General features: G+C 37.1%; 1 protein-coding gene across 1 annotated transcript in view; it reads left to right on the top strand.

Moving 5' to 3' along the window:
- The window catches only part of RP1 (RP1 axonemal microtubule associated), a 203,545-nt gene that overhangs the window by 7,848 nt on the left and 171,942 nt on the right, over window positions 1-23,755 (top strand). Inside the window, exons 3-8 of the mRNA XM_070942296.1 lie at window positions 14,944-15,107; window positions 17,159-17,245; window positions 18,482-18,614; window positions 20,103-20,254; window positions 21,758-21,836; window positions 23,207-23,282. Of these exons, the coding sequence (XP_070798397.1) occupies window positions 14,944-15,107; window positions 17,159-17,245; window positions 18,482-18,614; window positions 20,103-20,254; window positions 21,758-21,836; window positions 23,207-23,282 (691 nt within the window). The remainder of the gene's footprint in view (window positions 1-14,943; window positions 15,108-17,158; window positions 17,246-18,481; window positions 18,615-20,102; window positions 20,255-21,757; window positions 21,837-23,206; window positions 23,283-23,755) is intronic.

Below are 23,755 nucleotides of genomic sequence, written 5' to 3'. Positions count from 1 at the left end.
AATTGAAGAGTACGTTAAATAATCTCAGTGAAGTGCAAGCTTTGGAAGAATCATTTAAAGAATTATATGAAACACACACAGATTGTTTAAGAAATGCTGATGGGATCTTGAAAGATGAAGACAAATATTTAATGCCATCAGATAACCAGGAAAAAGCAAAACTTTCCATGTGTGATATTATACATAAATATAAAAAAAAGCTTCAGGAAGAAACTGATCATGCAAGATGTAATTCTGAAAGAAATGTTCAAGTTGATCCTAAATCTGTCCCAGGTATTGATGAGCAGAAATATTGCAAAAATAGTCTTCTGCTACATAAATTGAAATCAGCAATTTTCAATCTTGAAAAAACTAAAACTGGATGTCTCCAAAATTTAAATTGTCTTTCAGATGTTTTTTCTTCTTCTCTCCTTGGATCTCCAGCCAATCTTCTGCTAGTTTGGCTTCTACTAAACCTGAAAGAAAGTTTGCCCTTTATAAATAAAGATGAGATGGTGGGAACTAGTTGCAGTTGTTCAGAAATCTTTATGCTATCACAATATTTGAAACAGGTTGCAGCTAAAGAAGAAGATGAAAACTTAATGACAGCTGCATCTGACATGCAGGATTGCACAGCAAACTGCTTAATATTTTCTGGGGTGCAAATAGAAAAAGAGGAATTAACATATTGCCAAGAAAATATTGCTGTGATCGAAACTAAAAATATACCAGGCACGGAAGAACAAGAAAAACCAAATGAGAATTTAATCATGAATGACAGTATAAATTCTGAAGAAGTTTTAGATGTGAAAGAGGTAGCAGAAGAGTTACAGAGCAACTGTGAAGAACAGCAACCATGTAGCAGGCCAGCAGAAAATTCAGATATGTATGAAACGGTTGTGATGCAAAATCTAAATTGCACCAAAGCACATTCAGAAAATGTGGTTTCAAATGAAGACTTTCTTGAAGAAAATGAGGCTATTCCATTGGAAGAATTAGAGGAAAAAATCCCAGATCCATCATTAAGTAATGAAAAACCTAAGCTATTTGCAGATTCTAATGTCACTATTTTCAACACTAGTGATCATACTAATGGGCAGATTTTTGATTTAGAATCATCACAAGTAGATGATGAAGAATTAAATATCTTAGAAGAGCAAGAATATATAACATCAATATGCGAAAGAGAACATTCTGATGAGAACCTTATTTCAGCTATTAAAAATACTACAAATGAGACCCATGTAGAAAATTCTACAACGGATAATCTAGAGGAAAATGATTCTTCAGTGGAAACTTCAGAGCAATTATCAAAAACTTCATCACAACCTTTCGTTTATGAATCTAATCAAATTCCAATCAATACCAAGGATAAGAAATCCAGAGTGAAATTAATAATAAATCAACTTGAGTATGGATCTCATTCAAATGCTTCTTCAGAGTTGAAAAAAACCATTGGAAGTCCTGGCACATCTGATTTGTCTGATTATCGACCAGAAACTGATGAAAGTGACAGCAGGTCTAGGCCTTCTACTGACTTGTCTGATGAAAGTACAGATGAAGCAATATATGAAAAAGGCTACAACACAGGCTATGTAAAAAGAACTATTGAACGTCTTTATGGTAAAGCAGAAACTGCATTTAAACCCATTTCCAAGCCTGGTTCTCCATATTTGGATCAGATGCTAACCAAAGATACAGAAGTTCCCTTACATGTAATCAGCGATAAAATTCCCTTGTTTGGTCAAGTTCATAATGGATGGCCTGAGGACAAAGTAGCTTCTTCATTAATATCATATGATAACCATGATTTAAATGCAGTAAGCAATGAATATGCTACTTTGCCAATCCCTATATTCAGCCTTAATGGGGAAGAAACATATAATACTGATTGTTCACTGCAAAATGTTAACCAACAAAGTGAGTTTAAGACCCAGATTGCTGAAGATGAAGGGATACTGATCGATAAAGGAAAATGGCTTCTTAAAGAAAACCATTTAATAAGAAAATCACCTCCTGACAACAATGGAATGTATGGCAATATGGATACAACATCAACTGATACTTTTTTTGACAATCATAGTAGTGATGTTCCATATTCTCATTTGCAGAATATGGAGCTAAGGTCAGCATTGAAAGAAATGTCATCTTCTGATTTGGAAGATATGGCAAGGCCTTATGGCAATGAAGGCAATTACTTCAACATGCCTCATAATAGTGATTCAGAGCCTTTTCCTCATGTTTCAGATATAAAATGCAAGAACAGCCCAAGTAAGAGGAAGGAATACAACACTTCTTCAGAATGTTGCACAGAGCTGAACAGCTATTCCCCAGCATTCTCAATGGTCGATTTAAAATTACCTAACAATCGAATACACCCTCTGGATCAGATTACAGATGACGCACTAGTTCGGACCCAGCCGACTAGGAATGCTACTTCAAACAGGAATAGGCCTGAGACTCAAGATTCTTTAGATAGACTCCATGCTATTTGTGGACAATATTGTCCTATACTGACAGCTCTCATAAAGCCACTGAATGAGCAGATCAGAGGATGTGCTTATCAAAAAGCGTCTGATATTGAGAATCTAATCTGGCTACCATATTTGATAAATAAATCCATAGGGAAAGATAAATGTATAATTAAACTCTGCAAACCTCATGATCAGCTGAAGATCAGCTGCATGAATAAGATTTCAATTAACATTTTTGGAAGACATTACACTGAGAACATCTTAGATATTATAAATTGTAATAATTTTAAGTTACCTTTATCTCTAAATTCTCTCTATAGTATCACAAAGATTACTAAAGGAATGCTATTAAAGCCAGAGATACACAAGAATCATGAAAGTAGCACAAGAAAAGGTGATGCTCTTGATGGGATAACTGTAGAACACAATAATAATTTATCTAGCTATCAAAGCACAAGAAGTAATGTTGATCAATTTGTTGAGGGAGAAAGGACTTCTTTATTAGAACATTTTATAGCAAGTAGTCAAAATGAATACTACCAAAGGAATTTCATAAAAACGAGTTACTGGGAAATAACTGTATATCTGAAAGATAGAAATGTTCAGTCTTTGCAACTTTTATTAATATTTAAACAAAAACAATCATTCAACAAAAATTATTTTGGGTTGCTTGTTTTTCTCAGTATTTTTACCTTTTCTGTAGAAAATGCAGACTTTTCACCCAAGAAGTTCAGGTAATATTAGAATAAAGAAATGTTGTTTGTGTCTATCTCAAGATGAAATTGCAAAACTCCATAATTTTATGAGCATTGAAGAAAAAGAACTGTGAATAAATATAGAATAGAATAGAATAGAATAGAATAGAATAGAATAGAATAGAATAGAATAGAATAGAATAGACAGACAGACAGACAGACAGATATCCTAATGGTAGTTGACAAAGAGCAAGTAGCAGCTGAATTGATATTTGAATAATGGAGTCACTCAAACAGAAGACAAATGTTCAATTTATCAACTTAACACTGCCATTTCCACCTTAAAACAATCTTCTTGTGTCATCCAGTAATATTTAGTGTGATACACGAGTATATATTAGTACACATATATTTATATTATTATAAGTATATATAATATATTTAAGAACTGGGTATTTTATCAAACTGTTGACTAAAATTAACCTCCTATAAAATAAAAGGAATTAATCCTCCCTCAGCAGATACCAACCATTCTTTTTTTACACACAGAAATAAACTCTACACACACTATTTTTCTTCTTTGAGAGAGCAGAGAAAGACAAAGAAGAAATGAATGGGGATAGGTTGAAGGGAAAGTGTAGCAGCTGCCTTTGGAAAGCAAGAAAAAACTAGATAGAGAAGAAGAGCAGAACAAGATAGAAATTAGGTGAAAGCAAGAGCGATGGCAATTGAAAAGGGGAAGAAAGGTGAGAGAGAGTGGGAGAAAAAAACACCCTGCTTAGGTATTGGCAGTTTCCTGAACTGAAATTAATTTCCTCCAAACACAAATTTAATTATCTGTAGCAGATTAATTCAGATGAAAAAGCAGTGGTACAAGTATTGCAGCAAGTGAAATAATTTTCAAATTAGAACCATTATATATCAGTGATCATCAGGGAGAAAAGTTTTTGTGTCTTTTACTCAGAAAATTACAATGCACCAGAGGGAAAGTGGTTTATTTTCCTTATAACTGGGAGTCTGCAGTTGGTTCTTTACATAACTAATTGAATCTTAGTAGTAAAGAAACAACTTTTACAGACATTAACTGAAAGAAGAGAAAATCAAAGTTCAGTAGCCCTTCCCTCTCATTGGGCAGATTTTCGAAAGCAGTCATGCTAATTTGAAATTCTTCCTCATTCCTTTTCTTTCAAAACTATTCTTAACAGCAATTTTAAGAATCTCAATTTGCAGGTAATTGTTGCAAATATACTGTATATCTGTATTTGCTGTTAATAAGTATAATAATTTTCCTAATGAAACACTACATTTTTATTTTGTGGAAGTTCAAACTAAAGGGGAAGAAGTCGTTATTAAGTTCTCTCTCTCTCTCTACCCATGCAACTTTATTAAAACTTTATTAAAAAAAACACTACAGCATAACTAGTGCAACCTAGGTAAAGGACAATGTTCCCAGATATCAAAAACATTCCAGAAACAAGCAAAAACCTCTTGGCATCATTGTAGCACACAAACCAAGCAAAATCCTCCAAAACATCTTGAATAAATCAAAAGACCCAGTACCCCACAAGAAGAAAAAAGAGGCATCTTCTACAATATCCAATGGAAGACTGCAAGTCACTATAAAGGCATGTGGCAGAAGACTAACATCCATAAACACCAACTAGTAGCCAGAAAGCATGATGAAAATTCCTTAAATCTCACAACATATGGACAGATTCAACGACAGACAGACAGACAGACAGACAGACAGACAGACAGACAGTCAGACAGACAGAAATAGGCAGTAATCCCACATTCACTCATACTGATGATGTTACTTATTTATTTATTTATTTATTTATTTATTTATTTATTTATTTATTTATTTATTAAATTTTTATACCGCCCCCTCTCCCGAAGGACTCGGGGCGGTGAACAGCCAGAATTAAAAACACACAATACAAATATTAAAATACATTAAAACAAAATTAAATTATCTTAGGCTTCTCCAATTTAAAACCCCTTACCCATAAAATTCATCCAATTAAAAATTTTTAACCCAGCCTGGCTTGCTGAAATAAAAAAGTCTTCAGGGCCCGGCGGAAGGTCCGGAGGTCCGGGATTAGTCGTATCCCTGGGGGTAGCTCATTCCAGAGGGCGGGTGCCCCCACAGAGAAGGCTCTTCCCCGGGGGGTCGCCAGCCGACATTGCCTGACAGACGGCACCCTGAGAAGACCCTCTCTGTGGGAGCGTGTTGGCCGGTGGGAGGTTATCGGAGGCAGAAGGTGGTCTCGTAAATAACCGGGTCCTAAGCCATGGAGCGCTTTGAAGATGAGAACCAACACCTTGAAGCGCACTCGGAAGACCACTGGAAGCCAATGCAGCTTGCGCAGGAGAGGTGTCACGTGGGAGCGCCATGTCGCCCCCATAAGTACCCGCGCGGCCGCATTCTGAACCAGTTGGAGCCTCCGAGTGCTCCTCAAGGGGAGCCCCATGTAGAGAGCGTTGCAGTAGTCGAGGCGGGAAGTAACGAGGGCATGAGTGACCGTGCATAGGGAGTCCCGATCCAGAAAGGGGCGCAACTGGCATATCAGGCGAACCTGATAGAAAGCCCCCCTGGCCACGGCCGTCATATGCTCTTCTAAAGACAGCCGTGCGTCCAGGAGGACACCCAAGTTACGCGCCCTCTCCGTGGGAGCCAATGTCTCGCCCCCAATAGTCAGTGATGGCACCAGCTGACTATATCGGGACGCCGGCAGCCACAGCCACTCAGTCTTGGAGGGATTGAGTCGGAGCCTGTTCCTCCCCATCCAGACCCGCACGGCCTCCAGGCACCGGGACATCACTTCAAGGGCATCGTTAGGGTGGTCTGGGGTGGAGATGTACAGCTGGGTGTCATCAGCGTACAGATGGCACTGCACCCCAAAACCATGGATGATCTCTCCCAGCGGCTTCACATAAATGTTGAACAGGAGAGGCGAGAGGACCGACCCTTGTGGCACCCCACAAACCAAGTGCCTTGAGGTCGACCTCTGCCCTCCAGCCAACACAGACTGCGACCGGTCGGAGAGATAGGAGGAGAACCACCGTAAAACAGTGCCTCCCACTCCCAACCCCTCCATCCGGCGCAGCATGATACCATGGTCGATGGTATCAAAAGCCGCTGAGAGGTCTTGTTATATCGTATGGGGGGTAGTAAAAGGGTAGATCATGAGCGGAAATCGTTAAATTGGGAGATATAATAATATTATTATGTTAAATTAGGAGTTATTAGACAATGTTATAATAGAATGTCACTTTGAAATATATATTATAGTATAGTATAAGGGGGATATGATAATTTTATTAGAAAGAAAGGGTCAGCATATGGAGATGGAGTAAGTGGATGGTAAAGTATGATATAATCTGTTATGAATTTGGGTTTTACTATGAAGAAGTCAAAGGGGGAGGGGAGGGGGAGGGGGGTTAGGGAGGAGGGGGGGAAGGGGGAAAAATTTGTATTTGAAAAACTTTTTCAATAAAAAAAAAAGCCGCTGAGAGGTCTAATAGGACCAGAACAGAGGAGCAACCTCTGTCCCGAGCCCTCCAGAGATCATCAGTTAGGTAATGAAATGTCTACAACCACAGTACCAAGAACTCCACAGCTCATTCCTGAGTGACATATATTCTCTTGTAGTAAGCTGTTTATGTTATGATATTCAAGATCAGAAACACTTGAAATATTTTGATATTTTGATGTTTATGGAAGTAGCCATTTTTGTTCTTCAGACATGAACTGCCTATATTTTTTGGCATCTTCCTAAATTGAATGAGATGTACATTCTTAAGCCTTTGTTCATATGAATCTTAAGAATAACCCATCCCCAATATTATGTATTTTCCAAAGTTTCCTTTTAAGCATTGAAGAAATATGAAGGAAGATTTCTTGGAATAAATAATACTCTTTAAATGATCAGGAGAATTAGCAAAGAAGAATTTCTGAATTTCTATCAAAGCTCAGGCAAATGAAGGGGAAGTCCATTCATGACTCTCCTTCACCATGGGAAGATCCGACAAATAACAGGACCATGGAGCTAATCTATATTTGGTCCCAAGCTTCAGTCCTCGCATAAGCAACCAAAAACATGCATGCATAGTGTTTTGGTTATGCCAGAAAAAATGCCATTCTTATTTTTAAAAATTAAATATATGATTCTTACTAATCATTCTTAAATAAATAAATTTCTAAAGTTGGAAGAATACCTGCATACACAGAACTAAAATAAGCTACAAATGGGTACTCATTTCATTTGCAAATTCTGAAAATGTAGAAATATTATTGTCTACATATTTGACAATAAATATTGTCTGACTCTGACTCACGGCTCAGCTGAAGAGCTGGTGGCCGCCTGGGACAGGGCGGCTGCTGGCGCTTTGGACCGAGTCGTGCCTTTGCGGCCTCTGACCCGTCGCCGAGTTTACTTGGCTCCTTGGTTTTCTGAGGAGCCGAGGGAGATGAAGCGCCAGAAAAGACGCCTAGAGAGCGGTTGGAGGACCAGCCATTCCGAATCTGACCGAATACTGGTGAGGTCTCACATTAAGACCTACCTAGTGGCAATAAGAGCGGCAAAATGTAATTATTTTTCTGCTCTTATCGCATCTGCAGATAATCGCCCACCCACCCTGTTTAGGGTGATCCGCTCCCTTCTCCATCTGGGAGTGCGGGAGGATCCCTTGCAGGATCGGGCTGAGGATTTTGTACAGTATCTGCACGATAAAATCACTCAGATTCGGGAAGGCTTGGTCTCTGACTGGGTAGGTTCAGGCGGGATGATGGAGGCAGGTCTTGAGAATGATATCTGGGAGGAGTTTGACCCGGTGGCTCCTGAGGACATGGACAGGATTCTGGGATGGCTGAACGCAACCACATGTTTATTGTACCCGTGTCCCTCCTGGTTTGTGCTGGCCTCCCAGGAGGTTACACAAGGCTGGCTTCAAGGGATTATTAATGCTTCTTTGAGTGAGGGTGTCTTGCCTTCCACCTTGAAAGAGGCGGTGGTGAGGCCCCTCTTCAAGAAGCTCTCTCTGGATCCGGCTGTTTTGGCTAACTACCATCCAGTCTCCAACCTTCGCTTTGTGGCGAAGGTTATTGAGAGTGTGGTGGCGCGACAGCTTCCGCAGTACCTGGATGAAGCTGTCTATCTAGACCCACTCCAGTCTGGCTTCAGGCCTGGGCACAGCACGGAAACGGCATTGGTCGCATTGGTGGATGATTTCTGGAGGGCTCAGGATAGGGGTTGTTCCTCTATCCTAGTCCTGTTAGACCTCTCAGTGGCTTTTGATACCATTGACCATGGTATCATGCTGCACCAGTTGGAGGAGTTGGGAGTGGGGGGCACCGTTTAACGGTGGTTCTCCTCCTATCTCTCTGACAGGTCACAGTCGGTGTTGGCAGGGGGGCAGAGGTCAACCCCGAGGTGCCTTGTTTGTGGGGTGACACAGGGGTCGGTCCTCTCACCCCTCCTGTTCAACATTTATGTGAAGCCGCTGGGTGAGATCATCCATGGTTTTGGGGTGGAGTTCCATCAGTACGCTGATGATACTCAGCTGTACATCTCCACCCCAGGCCATCCCAATGATGCCCTTGAAGTGATGTCCCAGTGGCTGGAGGCCGTGCGGGTCTGGATGGGGAGAAACAGGATCTGACTCAACCCTTCCAAGACAAGTGGCTGTGGCTGCTGGCGTCCTGATATAGCCAGCTCGTGCCATCACTGGCTATTGGGGGTGAGTTACTGGGCCCCACGGAGAGGGCTCGCAACTTGGGCATCCTCCTGGATGCACAGCTGTCTTTAGAAGAGCATATGACGGCCATGGCCAGGGTGGCTTTTTATCAGGTTCACCTGATTCACCAGTTGCATCCCTTTCTGGATCGGGACTCCTTACGCACGGTCACTCTCGCACTCGTCACCTCCCGCCTGGACTACTGTAATGCTCTGTACATGGGGCTCCCCTTGAGGAGCACCCGGGGGCTCCAGCTGGTGCAGAATGCGGCTGCGCAGGGAATTATGGGAGCGACAGGGCGCTCCCATGTGACACCCCTGCTGCACAAGCTCCATTGGCTCCCGGTGGTCTTCCGAGTGCACTTCAAGGTGTTGGTTACCATCTTTAAAGCGCTCCATGGCTTAGGGCCTGGGTACTTACGGGACCGCCTTCTGCCACCAATAGCCTCCCACTGGCCAGTATGCTCCCACAGAGAGGGACTCCTCAGGGTGCCGTCGATCAGACAATGTTTTATCAGGTTCGCCTGATTCGCCAGTTGCGGCCCTTTCTTGATCGGGATTCCCTGTGCACAGTCACTCACGCCCTTGTCACCTCTCGCCTTGACTACTGTAACGCTCTCTACATGGGGCTCCCCTTGAAGAGCACCCGGAGGCTCCAGCTGGTCCAGAATGCAGCAGCGCGGGTAGTGATGGGAGCAACATGGCGCTCCCATGTAACACCACTCCTGCGCGAGCTGCACTGGCTCCCGGTGGTCTTCCGGGTGCGCTTCAAGGTGTTGGTTATCACCTTTAAAGCGCTCCATGGCATAGGGCCTAGCTATCTCCGAGACCGCCTGCTGCTACCGATGACCTCCCATCGACCCGTGCGCTCCCACAGAGAGGGCCTCCTCAGGGTGCCATCAGCCAAACAATGTAGGCTGGTGGCCCCCAGGGGGAGGGCTTTCTCTGTGGGGGCTCCCACCCTCTGGAATCAGTTGCCCCCGGAGATAAGAAGAATCCAGGACCTCAATGCCTTCCGTCGTTCCCTGAAAACCTATCTTTTTCAGCAAGCCGGGTTGGCTTAAGAAGAAATTTTTAAAATTTTTAAATCCTTTTAATTAGTCTGCGATTTTTAATTTTTTGGGCCAAATTTTATATATATTTTTAAATGTTTTAATATTTGTATTCTATGTTTTTTATCTTGGCTGTACACCGCCCTGAGTCCTCAGGGAGAAGGGCGGTATATAAATTCGAAATTAAATTAAATTAAATTAAATGTTGGCTGGTGACCCCCAGGGGGAGGGCCTTCTCTGTGGCAGCACCTGTCCTCTGGAACGACCTGCCCCCGGAGATACGTAGGATCCCATATCTCCGTGCTTTTCGCCGTGCCCTTAAAACTTTTTTATTTCATCAAGCCGGGCTGGCTTAAACCTCCCTCCTTAGATATTTTTAATTGTTAATTTGATTTTAGTTGGGGTGTTTTAAATTATTGGGCCAAAATTTGTTTAATTCTTTCTTTAAAAATTTTTTAAGTTTTGTATGCGATGTTTTTATTCTTGGCTGTTCACCGCCCTGAGTCCTGTGGATATAAAAATCTAATGAATCTAATGAAATAAAATAAAATAATACATTATAAATACCAATGAAATAATTTGGACATTTGTGTATGGAACATTATAGTTCTATTCAATAAATTGTATATGATCTTGAAATACAGTGTTGAAAAAACAATAGACCTGCTGAAACTTTCTCTCAATAGCCCCACTTCTGGTCATCTCCAAGATCTGGTCCAAAAGTTTCTCAGTTGTCTGGAACAGATTTGAAGATGAGAAGAAACTGGATCAGGAAGAAAGAACTGTTCCTAGTGATTGAAGCTACTTCACCAGGAGAATTGCATCATGTTAAATACATCAGATAAAATGCATTCATGCACATAATAGTGAATATCTGCTTACCCATTACTATTCAGAATTCTACTTTTATATTACAATAAATCTCCATATAGTAAACATTAGCAAATATAGAGTGTGATTCTTAAAAAAAATCAAAACAATCTAAACAATCTAAACCAACACAGATTGCAGAATCATGTAACTGAAACTATTTATATGCATTCAACCAAGGCAACTCAGATAGGCTATCTGAGGGACCATCCCAGCTCCAATTGCTTCTGTCTGTTCAGTACAATTAAACAGAGTGCATTTGCTAGGGACTTCATCCATTTAACAGTGTCATCTTGTAGGATCCAGAAAGTGTTTCAGCGTCTTCCGTCTTGAATGACATTCTCTTAGAGATTTGCACAGCTTCCATCTCCATGATAGTTGGATAATTGTTGTAAGCCTGATTTTCTCCTAGACCTTGGGATGGGTTGAGGGAGGCAAAACATTGTCATGTTTGTTTTGCTGACTTGGTATATTGTTTTTCCAGTCAGCTTACTTGTTTCTCCATATGTTGGTTTTTATTTTTAAACTGCCCAGTGTCCTTAAGAATTTGGCTACTGTAGTGTCTAAATTTGTATAGATGGATGCATAGAGAGATACAGAGAGATAGTCAGATAATAATTTTCATATCCCTCTGCCTTATTAATCCTATCTAAAGTCTAAGTTGAGTAGCAATTATTTCTGGTTCATATTTCCTGATGAGCCAATGGTAGCTTTTGTTTTTGTGTAAATAAAAATGTACATTCTGTTAAAACAATGTTTATCATTAAGCTTGCCGTCTTGGACAGCAAATATAAAGGAATATCATTGGTTGAAAGATTCTGTCCCTGTGATTCTGGAAACATGGAATCTTCTGGACACATTCTTCTTCACTGCTCTTTTTATAGAGGCATTTGAGCAAAATTTATTTTCCTATTAATTAATAGGCATCCTGGCCATTCCAGTACTGTTTATCTTCAGTGGTTGCTTAAAGACAAACTTTATATTCACAGCACAGATAGCTAGATTCTGCACAACAGCACTAAAGATTCACTGGAACTTGATGAATAATCCATTATAACTATTTTATACAATTAATGCACCAAATCTTTTAATATTATCACCCTGTTGTATTTTAATACCTAATAACTATAGGCTTTCACAATTTAAGGATTAATGTCATATTATAGCTTAGGTTGTGCTCTTGCTGACATGCAACTGATAGATAGCCTGCCAAATTATGATTTTAACATAGATTTTATTTGTTATTATTTTATTCTAAACTTTCAATTATATGCTCTTTGAGTATTTTTAATTGTACTGGTTTTTGATTGTTATAAATATTTTGAATTGGAATTGGAATATCATTAAACTTACTGTAGTGTCCTGCATAATAAAACTATGAACAATAAACTGAATTACTATTATGAAGTTGTGATATAACTGAATAAAGTAAAATAAAGAATTTCCGATTAATTTGAGTCCTAATTTGCTTGTGAGGTGAACAATCTAAACTGAAGGCCAATGCCAGGCTTGGTGACATTACAGGTAGCTGATTTTAGGAATGATTTTTGTAAATCAAAGTTGTCTTAATTTATTTTTTCAGCACCTGCTTTTGCAAGATGTAAATCATTACTATTCTCAGTTTATGGAAAAGAGATAATAAAATATATCCTTAGAGGCTAACCATGTAGCTGACTTGTGCAAATCTATATTTACTAGACCAGAACTAGGGTCCAGTTGAGATATTAGGGTACAATAGTAAACATGAATCAGATGTCTGATCTTGTTCTCAGCATGGATTTGGTTTAATCATATAAAAATTGTAATTGAGTTGAGGTCTGGTGTACCATGGCAGATATCCCCATAGCAAATACTCTGGTAATATGCAGAACAATCTGACCACTCACATTCTTCTTGGGGTCATTAATAGAAATTTCTTTTCACCATTTTTGACTCTAATATTAAGATAGTTTAGTGAACTAGATACAGTGTTACTCTACTGATATGTATAGTAAAAGGTTTACCTATAACACTGTACAGGTACAAATCAAACTGACTTAGCAATGCATTGAGTATGTTCTGTCCTACAGTTTTAATACATATGGATTATGATGTCCCTTTCCTTTGAGGAATTCAATTCCCTCCCCCACTGTTTATCTATACAATATCAAACTAGTGTATGTGTATGGGGATAGATTAGTCTGACCTAGTGCAAAGGTACTTGATGAACAAAGTTACCTGATGAACTTTATGGAATGGATTTGAATTTGGGTCACCCTGGTCAGAACACAGAACCTTAATAACTACATCACTTGCTGACTATGATAATTGAATACGCAGAGGGAAGTTTTGGAGCCACTTGTTATTCTCCTGGAAGAATGGAATTATTGACTAAAAAAGAGAAAGAGAAATAATAAGGCAATCTGACATGAGATTGAGCATGAGAAATTTGGATGCTGTTTAACTTATATTTTTCTGAGTCTTATAGAGACAATTCTTATATTACAGAGGAACATTAGCGAGGGATGATTAACGTATGGTTAAGGCTACAAAATCTGGGTTGCAAAAATCAAGATGTTCTCTGGGTATTTACTTTTGTGCATCCTTTTGCTGCCGTCTAGTGAATGTCCATTTTTTTTGCAGCATTTCCCTTTTTTGCAGCCCAGATGTGAAAGGTCATTTTCTGTATGATATTGCAAAGTACAGTTATGAGAACAATTAGGGAAAGCTGCTAATTCTTAAAAAAAATAAAAAAATAAAAAAATAAGCAGAAGCAAATTTCTTATTTATTAGGATAGCAAAAGTTTAGAACTGCTTAGTAAAACCTGCATGTCAGTGTACACAGTATTTATATTTTTCAGGATTCGTTTTATTAAGACATATTAACTAAGTGGTACCAGTTAAATTGCCCAAGGAAACAATTATTTTCCACCTTCAGAGAACCAAAAGAAGTACAAACTACTTGGAAGGAACAAAATATTTCTTTATCTTTGATATCTAGATTGAAGTTTTGAAACCAGTTTTTTTTTCTTTTTCTTTCTTTAATACTGCTCTGTTGGATTAACAAATGAGCATAACACTGCATTTTAACAATGAAGAAAAGTCTTTATTAAAAAACAATTCTATGCCAATTTGTTGCTGTTATCAATAGTAATGCAAGTCATTATTGAGGCACAAGTATCGGAACAATGAACCAATATAAACTGCCTATAACAGACTTCTTTCCTGAATAATTAAGAGATAAGATAAGAAGATGGGCCCCAAATAAAGATGACTGTTTTAAATTCCAGTCAGGTTTATGGTAAAAGAGATTTGTGTAAGAAAATCTGGTTTAATTGGTCAGATTCCTTCTCCAAATGGGGAAAAAGGAGGAGAACAAAGAAAAGATCTTGTAAATTTTGTTTACTTTTAAACATATATTTAGAATATATTGATATTCTACGCAATACCTGAATGCTGAGTAAAAAGACAGTGAACTTAGACTCCACCTAGTCTGCGTTTATATAGCTTGAACTGAAAATTACTCTATCTGTATAAACTTCTAAAGGTTATTTGGTGTATATTTTCAGCAGGTATTGATAAATGTTTGGAATTGTCTTGTTATATATGCTTTAGAGACACACTTTACATTGTTTAATCTTACTTCCTAGTTATTGAAGGAGATATTGAATTATGTTTTTAAATGACACTGCCCTTAATTTTATTATTGTAAATGCTGCACTGTATTAAGAGATTAATATTAATATTATCACTCTTACTGTTGTTGTAAATATAATTTAGATAAGGAATCCACAAAGTCCAGGAAGTAAATTTTTATGTACATTATTTTTACAAACTGTATATTAATTTCACTTTTATTAAATATTGTTATAATTGTGTGTTTTAAACAGTTTTTCATTCCCTAAAAGTATACCAAATAAAAGTATACCAAATAAAATAAAAGCAATCTTCAATACACACCATTGAATAAAACAGCCAATAATAAACCAGCTGCTATAAACCAAGATGTGCCTAGATGTGTAGTAGAACTTTAAAGAAACATAAGTAATTTGAAATTCAAGTGTCTAACAACTGACTTAGGGAAGAGCTGATCTCACAGGGATGGAGATATTCCCAATGGCAACATAGTTTTAAATAACGTTTTATGTTTCTGTAGCTATGAAATGGAAGGTAGTAATTTTTACCAGTGACCAGCCATCTTCAGGAACCAGCTCGCAAGTTTATATTACTTTATATGGAGAGCAAGGCAATTCAGGAGCTGTCTTTCTATATGGGGAAGATAAAAAAGTATTTGAAAGAGGAAGCATAGATACTTTCATGGTAAGGTATTTATTATAACAAAAATTTGGAATGATGCCATTTAATTAAAAATTCTTATTTGTTTAATATTAGTAATATGTGACTATGTGTGAGGAACAGTATCACTTCGTATCATTCTGTCATTTTTTGTTTTCAGCTACCACAAGTTTTGAGCCAAGTAATTTTATTTAAATTATATTAATTGCAATAATAGCAACAGCATTTATTTATTTATTTATTAGTCCAATTTATATGCTGCCCTTCTCCGTAAACTCAGGGTGGCTTACAATGCATTATAGCAATAGCCTGCATACTTTTTTTGTATATACCTGCTTATTAGGGCTTTCGGGCCCCCCTAAGCGGTGTTGTTCTATACAAAGTTGGCATATTGCCCCCACAATCCTCAATTTACCTACCTCGAAAGGATGGAAGGCTGAGTCAACCATGAGCCTGGTGAAATTCGAACTTGCACTAACTGCAGGCAACTGGCAGCTAAGTGTTAGCACTTAACAGCACTTTAGTCCGCTGCACCACTGAAGCTCTTAGACTTATATACTGCTTCACAGTGCTTTACAGCCCTTTCTAAGCAGTTTACAGAATCAGCATATTGTCCCCAACAATCTGGGTTCTCATTTTACCGAACTTGGAAGGATGGATGGCTGAGTCAACCTTGAGTCGGTCAGGATCAAACTCCTGGCAGTGAGCAAAGTCAGCCTGCAACACTGCATTCTAATCACTGTGCTACCACAGCTCATAATGATGTAACTGCTTCAGTTTGTGACACAGTTCAACAACAGGTACAATGAATACAATTTCTGTTACTGTTTTTCCTCTTTGATCCTTAGCTTGATAATTACTTGAGAAGAATATATAAACAAATTGGTAGGACTCGTTCAAATGACTTGGTTTTGCTTGTTTTTGTGAGAGCTAATTCTCACATGGTAAAAAATATGGCTTGATATCCATCTTTGCACCGGTTGCAAAGAGGGAAGGAGCAGAAGCCATTTCAAACTTTTATTTTAGGCAAATAGTTTTATTTTACAAAAAATGTATAAAATTACATTTTATATACAACAGTAATTGAAAGTATATCATAATGCCTAATAATTTTTTTTTTCAAAAATAAGACTACTTATCTAAAGTTAAGCATGCTTGAACATCTATTTTAGATGTTTTTTCTCTTCTTCTTCTTCTTCTTTTTTTTTTTTTGAAGCTGAAGGAAATTTTGACTACTAACACACCAGTACACAGTTCTGTATCTGCCATTGCCCCTTCCTGAATATAAATCTAGTAAATCTGTATTACTATCTAGTAAAGATAGTAATACAGCTTTAGCCTATTTATTGGTAGATATTGCTGTTTGTTGTTAAGGGACAAGTAGATCAGATGGGGACGTGTCAGAGCTTTTAGAAGAAAGGAGGAATCAGAAATGGAATGTTTCTGGCATTCCATTTTGTCTATTCAAATGTATGGGACAAAAAAGATGCAAATTGAAATACAGCTGCTGGCAGCTCATAACGCTATGAGTTTATTTCAACACAGTATCATTTATGACTACACAAATGTAATTGTGTAATTTTGAGTTTAATAAATCATAGTTCCTGAAAAATGTAGATTAAACTGAACAATAATCGCTATAATAAAAGAAATTAATCAGTAATCTTCATATGCTGAAATAATTCTGGCCTCTAAAATGATCATTGTAAGTCTTTGAATTTATTCTAGTTAACACTCTGTTCCTCAATTATGGTCTTAGAGTTTCTGTTTGATTGCATTATATTTCAGTCTTCACAATGTCTGAAGTTTATGATCATTAAGATCCACATAATTTTGAGGGCAACATGTTGGGAAGAAATACATGATTATCTAAGTTTACTTTAGTATGAAGTAAAATTCAAAGTAACGTCATAGTTTCATTTGAAAATGTAGAGGTTTTTCCTCTGGAATTTCCCTAAAAGTGTTTTGATTGGAAGAGTATTATAAACCTTATATAATTAAATAAGTTATAGTAGCATACTTGTTTTCAAAAAGATATATGATCTACTATTTGGTTTGCTATATTATGCGAACAGATTCACACAGAAGATTTGGGAGATCTATACAAAATACGAATAGGACATAATAATTCTGGAGAAACCCCTGCCTGGCACTGCAAAGAGGTGACATAAATAAATACTATTTATTTAGTTAGGTCTATATGCCATTCTACTGATAAATGAACTGCATCAGGGGGTGGGTTCTACTTATCTTTACTACCGGTTTGTAATGGGGCCGCGCACATGTGCAGAAGCGTTTTGATGATGTTGGGGTCAGTGGTCGGAGCCTTACTACCATTTCTATAGAACCGGTGCGAACCGGGGGCAACCCACCACTGAACTTCATATACTATAAAACTCTTGTTAGATTTGAAAAGCTTAGAAAAATGAAAATATCACCTGAAATATCAGTCATGAACATACTATGTGCTATATGACCAGAATGCTAGGATATAGTATGTTGCTTTCTGATTTTGTGGTTGAAATAATGAAAATTTAAGGAATGGTCAGCTATTTGAAAGAAATGTTTGCCATATATTTTCAAGAAGAGGATAAATGATGGGATACAGTGAATGATATCAGTAACACTGAATAAGGTGTTGCGTTATTGATTATTTGCTTATGTTCCACCAAATGAGTGTCAACTCATAGCAACCACACAAATAGATGTTTTCCAGGAGGCTCTGTCCCAATTTGGTCTTTTAGGCACTCTAGTTTGAACATGTAGGTCAGAGACAAGCCTTAACATGGATAATCAACTTATTTCATTTGTTGGCAATTAGAGCCATATAAATTATCCTCCCCTGCTGGGCAGAGAAAAAAAATCTTTATGAACATGCACAAACACATACATACATACATATATACATACATACATACATACATACATACACCCAAACACAAATAACTTGGATGTCATCCTAATCATGCTTTAAGTGTAAAGTTCATATAGTCTCTCAGTGAAAAATTTTCACTGCTATAGAATGTAATTAATAGGCTTGAAATTTCTTTAGGGTCTCTTGAATATTACAGGGCATGGAGTAAAAGCATTTTGTTCACTTTGGACATATAAAATCCTGTTCTATTCTTAGAATTCTAAGCACAATTATAGGAAAGCATACATGCAAAAACACATGCAAACATACTCATATACTACTAAAACAGCATATATAACCTTTGAATTACATTCCACGTGGAAAGGTCATATCATGCCTGTAAAATAAGTATGAAAAATGAATCTTTTTTTAAAACAGAAGCTCAGCAATTGGTCCTAAAAATGGAATGTGATAACAAAAATCTCTACTCCATTTCTGGATCTTGGATCTTAGAATAATCTAGATTCAATTGTCTGTCTTTTAGCTGCAATTGCAGAATCTCGTTACAGGGGAAAAATATGATTTCTCTGTTGAAAAATGGCTGAAGCAGGCTCAAGATGAAGGTGAAATCAGCCAGGAACTTCCTGTTTTGCATCAAGGGCAGCCCATTCTTCCAGGTAAGCTTCCAGAATAAGAAGATTGCTGAATTCTGCTCATTGAGTAATTTCAAGATTTATGTGTAAAAATTTGTTAAATATAAATTTAAATTATATATATATATATATAATTGGATCTGACAGGCGAAAGGGATGCAGTTTGCTCCCTCCCACATGCTGGGGTAGACCAGGTGTCTCAATAGAAAAACACTTTGTGTGTGTGTGTGTACGTATACGTATACGCATATGCATACGTATACGTATACACACACACAGACATGATATATATAATAAATTTTGCAATTACTAAAGCTTCTGAATTAATTTTCAAAGGCAATAATGCAATGTGCCACAATTAAGATATTGCCACACTTTGAAATTCCATGGTGAATGCCTACCGTAGCACATCAACCAATGTCTAGACATTGAGACCTCTATATGCATAGACTATCTACAAGTTTTCAAGCAGCCTGCAGTATCATCTAGAACAGACTAGAATAGAATAGGTTCCTACAGCTAGGTTCCTACAGATAAAAATATTTGTTCCAGGTTGAGGAGTATTAGGAAAGGAACAACAAATACAATCTTTTATATAAATCACATTTGGCATTCTGTACACTTCATAATCAGTGTACCTCATGGAATGGATACATTCCATTAATGTATCAATGGAAAATAAGGAACAAGAATAGCCAAAAGGATGAAAAAAACTGGAATAGTACCTATATGAGAATCAATTACTAAAAATTGGGATAATCCACTGTAACCAAATATAGAAGAGTCTTGATAAATAACTATTTATACAGCCCAAAGAACTTTTCTTCCACAAGATATAGAGATGGCTATCAATTTAATACCTTTGAGGGGATTAAATATATTTCATGGTGGAAAAAACTCTTAATAGTGTGTAAACGTGATTAGCAGTTGGGTTGGCCACTGAGGAATAATAATAATAAATTAGTTATGTCTTCAGCTTGATACAGAGCTCCAGATCATTTGTTTTGTCAGGTTTCAACTTCAGGGACAAACAGATTTATTTATTTCTGTCTGCCTTCCCTGATGTGGTAGGAGAGATAGGTAGGCCAGCAGGTTGCATTTTCCTTTATCCAAGGAGTATTGACAAGACTTCAAAGAAAGGCCTTTTCTGTCATGAAAGCTCCATTCTGGAACATCATCCCCGTAAAATTAGGTTGGCCCACACACTGCTGACCTTTTATAAGTATTTGAAGACGTGGTTCTGTGCCTAAGCCTAGGGTTCCATATGTGAAATGGAACTGATCTCTTAGGTATGTTGAGGACTTGTTATGGTTCTCCAACCACTCCATGTTTTATTTTAATTTACCCATGTTTTAATTGTTTTTAAGTGTGAACCACCCAGAATCATGTACTTTAAATTGTCAGCTAGATACAAAGAATAAATATGATATTGATACATGTTGAGACAGCAGTATAAAATAATTGTACACAGAACATAATGTACGTAAATTTCTTTCTTTTTTTTATTTTCAGTGGCAACGTACAAGGTGCATGTAGTAACTGGTGATCTCTGGAATGCTGGGACAGAAGCCGATGTTTACATAGCAATCAATGGAGAAAAAGGTGACACAGGGTGCCGACAGCTGCATAGGTCTATGAAGTCTCAAAAACACATGAAAGGACAAGTGAGTGAATTAAAGTAAATGCCCTTTTCCCATAGAACAAACTGCCAAATAGGTATACTATATATGAAAGTCCTTTTTTTACCTGAAATGTAGATAAAAAGGTAAAGATTTCCCTGTCAGTCACATCCAACTCTAGGGCATGGTGCTCATCTCTGTTTCTTGGCCAAGGGAACCAGCATTGTCTGAAGACATTTCCATGCCCATGTGGCCAGCATGGCTATACTGTATGTTGAAGCTCATGGAACACTGTTACCTTCCCAATGAAATGGTACCTATTTATCTACTTGCATTTGCATGCTTTCAAACTGCTAGGTCAGGGGTGTCAAACTTGTGGGCTGTGGGCCGTATGCGTCACACGGTGGCCATGTCCCCCGTCAGTTTAGCGAAGGGGGAAAAAGTCATGATATGTCATGTGACAACAACATGACGACGGAAAGTTTGACATCCTTGTGTTAGGTGGACAGGAGCTGGAGCAAGTAACAGGATCTCATCCCATTGCATGGAGCTCAGATCTCAAACCTGGGTTGTCACTCTCTAGCTGACAAGCTTAGCATCTTTAACTGCTGAGCCATTGTGCCCAAAATGTATTTTTTGTCTTTTTTCCCCTAGACATTTACGCCCAGTTAAATTGAATCCCATTTTTGTTTTCTAATTTTTCCATTTGGCTCACCATTTTATATATTGGGGTATTTGAACAACATAAGTTACCTTTTTGTCAGTGTTCTCTTGTACACTGCCCAAAGTCACATTGTTTGAGTTGAGTACCATTATAAATGTGCAATGTAAATAAAATGAGTTCATGTAAATATAACACTTTTTATAATTCAGCAACGGCTATTAATTTGTATAGATCTGCATCACAAACAAAATTTATTAAAAATAACTTCATAGAATTATAGAATTATACATGCCCACACTCCTATATATTTTAGGAAGGAAGGTGGATTAAATATGATTATTCCTCTTCCTATCTTTTAGTCAAAGAGATATGACTCTCTTTGGTATTTTACAGCATAAAACTGCTAAACATCTATTTACATATAAAACTTACAGCAAATGTACAGAACAGTTATTTGTGGGGAAAACCTTAAATTTTTAGCGTGAAAAATAAGTACTTCCAGCACTGCTAAGTCAATTTAGCTTTAATGTAGCAATTTTGTGATCATGCTATCTTCTCTCCTTTAGTTATCCTGAGGCAATATAACCTTGTAGAAACTAAATTTAAAGAAAATTATAAACAATTTTAGTGTGTGTTTGTGGCTTTAAAAATGATTTACCATAGTTTAATTCAATTAATTGGAGTAAAATGTCTTAATGATTTTCTTAACTTGTGCATTTAACAGTAATTGATTAAAAGTATTTTTCCCATTGCTCTTTTAATATAAATGGAAACTTGTTTAGGGTTTATGTTTCACATTTACATATGTGGGTTACTTGAAAGAGAATGAGAGAAGACAAACACGAATTCTTAAAATTAAATGTCTGTTATTTGCTTGATTGCAGACTGATACATTCTCACTTGAAGCTGTGCATCTTGGACATTTATATAAAATTGTTATAGGACACAATGGACTTGGCTCAGGTCAGGAATTTTAAAATGTTTATATACTTCAATGACATAGAATATGATATGTTTTTTTCATAGAACTATTGGGAGTTTAGGAATAAAGATTTTTGAAGAAAAAGCAGCACCTATTTATGGAGAGCAAATTATTATGGGAGATCTGGGCATCCTTCCCCAGCACTGCTTCTGATACCTGTGAAAAATAAACATTGTTTAACTTTTACACATTATATGCACATTTTGTAGATGATTTTTTTTCAGACTCCATATAGAAAGTCTTTTCAATAATTATATTGGTATTTATTTGTAAATAATTTCAGTTTTCAATTCAGTTTATTCAAACTATTCCATTCTTAAATTTCTTTAACATTGATTCTTAAGTATTAGAAATTATTTATTTTTTATTTTACACATTATATTTGTATAAGAATAATAAACTGGTTTTCAAAAGTAAAATGTAGGTATACAATTGTAGGCAGCAGAATACTGTGCATTGAATGCACAGTATTCTGCATTCAATGCTATAAGCATAAACCCAAGGAAAGGTAAAACTGCATCTTAGATAATTAACATAACTACAGTATTTAGAAAGCTGTGTGTTCCTTCAGAAAAATGGATGGTAAGAGCATTGGGAAAGATAGTGTGGTTCACATAGCCAAATACCTGAGCATGTTTTCCAATGCTTCACAAAATCTTAAAAAGTGGGCTGATACATTTCTGGAGATAATTAGAAATAGTATTAAGCCCAAGCATTCTAGGACCATGTAAGTTAATATCTACCATTTCCCAGCAAAACCTATTTGTTTCTGAACTTCCTTCAAGAAAAATAGGCATGAAATTGCTCTGATCTTTTATAATTAGAAAATGAACTTTAATATTCTACACTTTTTTGAGCATGTGGACTATCTTCAAGGGCAGGCTTTAGCAGGAGATATTACATAACCTGTAATACTAAAGTCCAGATTTCTACTGTCAGGTTACCCTGATTTTGCTAACAAGCCAATCACAACTATAAATTATATGTCCTTGACACACAAGAGTTTAGAACTTTCCCTAAACAATCTACATTTGTATGGATCAGTTTCCATTTATCATCCTAAACAGGTATGCACTTTATATTGCAAATTGTTCTGGGGTCACAGCTGTCTTGAATTAGAGATAAGAAATGCAATAAACAAATAAGCAAGCAAGTGAATATTGCAGCACTGTATACATTATTTAAATGTAATACAAAAAATGGCTAAAGTTTGTGTGATGCTCTTTTATCAAGTATGTAAGCTTGCAATTGAGAATGAGTCAGCACAGAGCTATCATGAGATTGCAGTGATATTAAAACATACTTGACTTGATTTCACTATTAAGCATAGAATATTTATATTCTCACCTAGGAAATGGTTGGTTTCTGGAGAAAATTGTAGTCCAGGATCCTATCACAAATTCAGATTATATCTTCCTATGTTACAGGTTTGTTCAGTTTATTATTTTTTTTAAATTATAATAACTAGTTCACAATGTTGACATTATATCTGATTGGGACGACTAAGATAAGAGAAAAGCAAAGCACTAAGGAGCTGATAATTGATGGTCCTTCTGGCTGAAGGAGCTTTCCAGGACTAGCTGAAGTTGACTAGACCCAGGAGCTGACTTTTCCAACTCTTTGATGAGGAGCAGGCAAATTAAGGAACAAAGTCCCTTCAGCCTCAGATTCCTTAAAAACTATTTTCACCTGTCCCTCAACCCTGCAGCAATTGTCAAACTGAACTTTAAAACAGCTGACTGATAACGAGGAAAAAAATCATCAGCTCAAATTAAATCCCATGTGGCATTCTCATTTTCAATTCTTCCTTAAAACACTATTGAGTGACTTTCAGATATTTTTTACTTTTGCCATGTATTTTAAACTTCAGCCACAGTAGAATATCTCTTACTTGGGCTTC

Source organism: Pituophis catenifer, unplaced genomic scaffold (assembly GCF_029215685.1).
Source record: "Pituophis catenifer annectens isolate HBS135680 unplaced genomic scaffold, rPitCat1.0.hap2 SCAF_3, whole genome shotgun sequence".
In the NCBI taxonomy this organism is placed as follows: Eukaryota; Metazoa; Chordata; class Lepidosauria; order Squamata; family Colubridae; genus Pituophis; species Pituophis catenifer.
Note: the sequence above shows the minus strand (reverse complement) of the source record. Positions and strands in the feature narration are given on the sequence as shown.